The 6,704-nt window shown below is 42.3% G+C and overlaps 1 protein-coding gene across 1 annotated transcript in view; it reads left to right on the forward strand.

The window, feature by feature from the left end:
• LOC120988928 overlaps positions 1-6,007 on the forward strand; it is a 32,712-nt gene extending 26,705 nt beyond the window's left edge. Inside the window, exon 6 of the mRNA XM_040416722.1 lies at positions 5,147-6,007. Coding sequence (XP_040272656.1) covers positions 5,147-6,007 — 861 coding nt within the window. The remainder of the gene's footprint in view (positions 1-5,146) is intronic.
• Positions 6,008-6,704: the final 697 nt, after the last annotated feature.

The following is a 6,704-nucleotide window of genomic DNA, read 5'->3' on the forward strand; positions in this document are numbered from 1 at the left end:
GGAGAGCAGTTAGGGATTTGCTAGGAGGTGACCTTATCCCCAGCTTCTCGCCTAGAAAACTTGTTTGTTTTGTTATCTGTGTATCTTATATCCTGTCCGCCGTGACACTTATTCCCTTTATCCATGGGGAGTCATCCTAATATTGCAAGTTCTATACCTAACACAGGTTTTACCTCCATCCATCTACCCATCTCCTCAAATATCTTACCCCAATATTCTTGAATGATCGGGCAACTACATATAAGATGAATAAAACCTGCTTGTTCATGTTGGCATTTTAGGCATCTATCATTCCTATCTTTATATACGGTATCTTAGTAAACAATGAAGGAGTATAATATAAACGATGAATTATATTAAATTGCATTACGGTAATCTATGATTACTTTATATAAAAGCCCTTTTTATATTTTTATAAGCGTCTTCCCATTGCAGTGCACTCCTACACCCAATCTCCTGTTCCCATTTATTCTCACTCTTAAATTTAATTATTTTACCTAATCCCTTCCTAATTCTTTTATTTATTTGTGCCATTGTAATCCTTATTTCTTTGCAATTGCAACAAAAATCCGTAAACTCATGATCCCTAATCATAAAATATCTCTTATCCTTTGTGCAATCATATGCGTGTTTTAATTGTGGATAAACTCGGTCTATTTATCCCCAGTACTCCCAAATATACCTTTTCCAGAATACTGAAGATGTCTTTCTTGGCCCCTTTATATTTGCTTATTAAATGCTGAATAAACCCATCCCCACAATAACCGGTATACCATTGAATTTGTGCAACTATGTAATAACCCTGCATATAAAGGAAGGGTGAGACTCCCCTCCTCCTCTGCTAACCATAGATAATTTTGTTTAATCTGGACTCGCTTTCTTCCCCATATCAAATTGTTTATAATGCTTTCCAACAAACTGAAAAAGTGATCTTCTATCCAAATTGAGCATGCGGTCAATATGTATAAAACTTGCGGGAGTAATACCATTTTCACTAGAGCAATTCTTTCCACTAGGGCCAGCGGAAGCTTCTGCCATACTCTTATCTTTTACCTTATTAATCATCGGGAAGGATTTAAATTATTATAATCCTTTAAATTAGCAGTGATTTTAATCCTCAAATACTCAAACTGTTCTGCAGGTTTAAGTATTCAAACGTCATTGCCACCAACTTGTCAGTTCAGTGACAATAATTCTGATTTAGCCCAATTTGTTTAAAATCCCGAAATGGCTCCAAAATCATTTACGATCCTCTTGACATAAGGAAGGATTTTCCATCCTGCTTTCCAAAAAAAAAATCAATACATCATCTGTGTAGCGGATTGCGTTTGGCTACTATCCACCGTCCTTAATTTTGGCTGTCCATAACGTTTATTGTTGCAATATTATGTTCAATTCCCTATGGTTTGTTACTTGTAAGACAAAAAGTAATCAGTGACCTGCTGAGCATTCGTCTGGTTGTTCGGTAGAAACAATGGCTACAATGGATGTTTCAACTGTACTGTTGATTAGATTACTTCTCAGGCTGAGGGGAGGGGATGTGTGGGCTGTAACCAGTTTGAATTGTGATTGAAAAGCATATAATTTTCTGTGGGTGTCTTCCTTGCATGGGAGAGTTGCATAAAAGCAGGGTATGTGGCATTAAACAGGGTTCTGCTCTTGATACTGAGTGTCGTCCAGTTATTGGGAAGAGTGCATCACAAACAAAATTAATATGAGTTGATCCGGCATTTATATTCCAGAACTCTTTAATATCTTTACCTATGGAGGTCTTGTTCTTTAACTAACAAAATCCAATGAGGATCCAATCTGAACCTCCTGACCTCCCTATCAACCTCCTTTTCTTTCACCACCAGCAATATAGGGGAATGGTCAGAGACAATATGTGCTTCATATTTCATACTAACCACCTTCTCTATAAAATCAGGACTAGTGTAACGGGGCACCGAAGGCGCACTCGGTCTACCATCAGCCGCAGACCTGCTGCTTAGCTCCGGGAGCGAGGATCTGTGTTTGGCCTCGTTCCGAGGGTGGCTTTGCTAGCTGGGAGGCTTCCTGCTCCTAGGTCTGCCTTGGGCGCCGAGCTGATCACTCGGTGCTCGACTTGTCTGTCTGTCGGTCATGTGATGATGGCCACGTCACATGACCCTCACTCCCCACTATAAATACAGGCAACCTGCTGGCGACAGGTTGCCTGTGATTTTGGTCCCTTAGGCTGTGTATTATTATTGTTATTAAGCTTACCTTTGGATTTGACCCTTGATCTGCTTCCTGACACCTCTTCTGCCTGCTCCCTGAACCTTGACGCTACCTCTCGGATTTTGACCTCGGCTTGCTTTTGGATTTTGTCTTTGCCTCTTCTCTTGTACTGACGTGACCTCCTGGATTTTGACCTCGGCCCGCTCTCGGATCTGTCTCTGTCTCCTCCCTCGTACTGATGTGACCTCCTGGACTGACCCCGGCTAGTTGACCCGCCTCGCCCTTCCGTTTTTTGTGGTACCTTGCTTGTTCCACCTCTCTGTCCGCTCGAGTGCTACCTCTCATTGGCTGACCGCTTCCCTGCTGTCTCTATCTCTCTGCTTGCACTTACTCAGGTCAGGGACTGTCGCCCAGTTGCGCCCCGTCACCTAGGACGGGTGGTGCAAGTAGGCAGGGACAGGGTACCGGGTGGCAGCTCAGGGGGTGCACCTCCGCTCTATCTTTATACCTGTGACAACTAGACAATGCAAGGTCAATTCTTGACATAGCATTGTATGAACAACTATAGCATGAAAACACTTTCCTATCTCCATATAGGTAGCGCCAAATATCAATTAATGCCATTTCCTGACATGTTCTAAAAAGTAAAGTGTTACCTCCTGTTGTTTCTTTCTGACCAGATATGGTAGATACTCTATCCTTCTCCATCTCCATTACACTATTAAAATCTCCCACCACTAGTATCGGACACTTACTCTTGTTGCATACGAATTTGGCTAACTGTGACATAACGTGCATTTCAAATGGTGGAGGAATACATACAAAAGCTAACACATAGATCATCCCGTTCCAGCGACAATATAAAAAAAAAAAATCTTCCCTCCCTATCATCTGTCCCATTGGTTCATATTCTATCTTCTTATGCATATTGTGGGGACTCGCTCTGGTACACAGGATTAGCGGATGCAGTATAGAGGCAACAACAAGTTCTTTTGGATTCATACTGAGCCCATTTCTTTTTCATATAATCCATTTTCTCTCATATCAAATGAGTTTCAACTAAACCTACAATCGCAGGAAGATGTTTAGTTACTAGATCAAAAACTGCTCTCCTTTTTATCTTATCCGCCAACCCTCTCACATTCCACATCAATACCCTATGTGCCATAACCCTATATTATAATAATCAGTCATACAAACCAGTCCCGAGTAGAACACCCTTTTCTACCATCTTTACCCTCAGTGGCTCCTGCGATAACTCCCTCCCTCCCCTCAACCCATCTTTATGATTCACAAGGAAATACCACCTCATAAACCTCTTACCATCTACCTATCCTCCCCCACCAAAGGCAATGTCTTAGTAGTTAAAACAGAAAAAGATGTATTAAGACAATTGTCAACAACGCAATAATCACCCCAATCCAGAATCTGTCTAGCTTGCCAATCGATGGTTGGATTGTGCTTCTCAACCATGGCAAACCCAGAACCACCGGAGCAGGGAGACCCTCCAACACAAAAACACGAGATAAATTCCTGATGAAAGTCACCTATTCTTAATTGGATGTCATGCACCATCTGAGATAACCACTTCTAAGCTAGAGGTGCAGAATCAATAGCAAAAACGGAAATGTTTTTCTCTAATGCACTTAGAGACACGGATACGGACAAACTGAGCATCAATTAGGTTCACCCCTTCCCCGCTGTCGATAAACACCTCAATCCCTACAGTTTTTTACTTTAGCGCCACCTCAGCAGTCAGGAGAAATTTGGTACTACCAGTAAAAGACAAATGCTAATTTTCTGACTCTCCTTCCACCCCTCCAAGAGTCAGATGGGAATTAAACATCCCTTCTCTTTTTTTTGGACACTGAATGTATGGATATACTTCGATAAAATGTCCCTTCTGTCCACAGAAAAAACACACTCCCTTCCTATTACCAGTATGCGTAAAAGCGGATCCAGGAGTAGCTCCCGCTAACTGCATGGGTTCATCCCCAGACCTAAACTCAGGAGTATCTTCACCCAAAGTGTCAGAGGAGGACGATACATCATGTGATAGTACGTCCTGAGAGTGGGGGCCCCTGGATCCCTCTCTCAGGCGTCTATCAATGCGTATGGCAAAAGACATAGCAGCCTCCAGAGACACAGGAGTTTCATGAAAGGCCAAAGTGTCCTTCAGCCTCCCTGATAAACCCTGACAAAACTGACTATGGAGAGTCAGATTGTTCCACTCAGTATCCGTAGCCCACCTCCTAAACTCAGAGCAATAAATCTCAGCAGAACGATTTCCCTGACGAATTCAACGCAGCTTGATTTCGGCCAGGGATGTCCGACGTGGATCGTCATAGATAAGACCCAAAGCTTCGAAAAATTCATCCACCGACCGGAGAGACTGTGAAAAGAAAAAGCCCATGACTGCGCATCCCCCTTAAGCAATGAAAAAAACCACACCGACTTACTGTTTCTCATGCCCAGATGAGTGTGGATGTAGCCTAAAATATAGTTTGCACGCCTCCCTAAACAAAATGAAATTATCACGTCCCCCAGAGAATCTTATTCAGATATGCTATACTATTACTGGCATTGTATTCAAGAGCTGGGGGGAAATTCATAAAAAAAAAATTAACAAATAGAGATAACATGTCTTTCTAAAAATTACGAGTCCTAGGAGACTAGAGGGTGTTATATACAAATTTTCAGGCAATTTGAGCCACTTTGGTTCAGGCCGAAATGATTCAGGTCCGAACCAAACTGAATCTCAAAAGGTTCGCTAATCTCAAAGGCCTACCATTTATTTTCTTTAGGGAGAGGCTACTGTATGGATATAATAAAAAAATATGCAAGCAAAATTTTAAATAGATGTATATTGCAGAAAATTGTTTAAATAAAGAAATGTAATTAGTTACTGAGTATATACCATTGATTGGATTACTCTATTTGTCATCAGGTTATTGGGGTGTTAGGAGACCAGACTCCAGCCTTTGATCGTACAGAAGCACCATCAGTCACCTGGCCAAACTGGATGTCTCATCTTCCTGACCACCTGCCACTATCAGCCTTAGCCATACCAGGAACCCATGACACAATGGCTTTTTTTGGAGGTCCCCTTGCTGAATGTCAAAGCTGGAGTCTAAAAAACCAATATGATTCTGGAATTAGATTTTTGGACATCCGACCTCGTCATTACCAAGACGGGTTGCCTATTTTTCATGGTGTGTCCTACCAGCGTACCGATTTCTTACAGGTTCTCTTGGATACTGTTAACTTTCTAACAGAGCACCCAAGTGAGACAATTTTGATGAGAGTGAAGGAAGAGTATGAACCATATCAAAACACCAGGAGCTTTTACCAGAGTGTTTCCGAGGTTTTGAACCAGGTTGGAGCGCACTGGTTCCTTCAGTCAAATAGCTTTCCAACTTTAGGCGAAGCCAGAGGGAAAGTGGTAATCCTACAAGATTTTTCATCGAAAGGTGAAGGTCCAGATTTTGGTCCTCCATACCCTGGACCAATGAGCATTTCAGATGCTTATCAAGTTAGTGATGACTCCGTGAAATGGGCTGAAGTTGAGAGGCATCTAACAGTTGCTCAAAATGGGGATCCTGAAAGAGCTTACTTGACATACTGCTCAGGAGTCCACTGGCTTCTTTACACCCCAGAGTCTCTGGCTCGTAAGATCAACCCAAGAGTTCTTGACTATCTTAACCTTAAGACACCATTGGGCAGCAGAAGGAGATCAGTTGGTGTGGTTATCATGGATTTTCCAGGAGCTGAACTGGCGAAACAAATTGTTTTAGATAATTGGGTGTAAAGCAAGTAGTCAGGTTTGGACCAAGGTTTCATGAATAAAACATAATGAAGATCATCACTAACAGTGTGTCTTCTTGGTGTTCTCCTTATAATATTTTTAAGCATCTTTACTAGTTGACCACAACTGATGGAGTTGGCCTCGTCGCTAGACATCAAATTTTGTCACCTGTATAAATTAATATGGGTTATCCAACTCCATTTAAAAATAGCTTACAATGGTGAAAAAGAAGAGAAGTAATGCTTATGTTCCAAATTCCCTGCTGCTACAATATAGAAACCTCCCCAGGCACCAGTCCTTTCTGCTTCAGCGATGGTGTCCATACACCATATGACCACCGCAGCCAATCGCTGGCCACAACAGTGAACCCAGCATTGTTTAAGAGGTTTTACGAGATTTTTATACTGATGACCTATCCTATCCTAATGAGCAACGTGGGCCTCCTCTCTTCTTTTCCTAGGCCGAGTGACATGTGTCACAAGGCCTAGGAGCAGCTCAGCTCCATTCAAGTAAATGGGGCAGAGAGCGATACCAAGCACAGCAGCTATACAATGTACAGCACTGTGCCTGGTAAGCTACAAGAAGGCAGCTTCACTCACAGGTGCCTTCTCAACAGCTGATCGGCGGGGGGTTCCAGGTGTCGGCCCCCACCAATTAGATACTGATGACCTATCTTGAGGATACGTCATCAGTATAAAAA

Source organism: Bufo bufo, chromosome 1 (assembly GCF_905171765.1).
Source record: "Bufo bufo chromosome 1, aBufBuf1.1, whole genome shotgun sequence".
Lineage (NCBI taxonomy): Eukaryota > Metazoa > Chordata > Amphibia > Anura > Bufonidae > Bufo > Bufo bufo.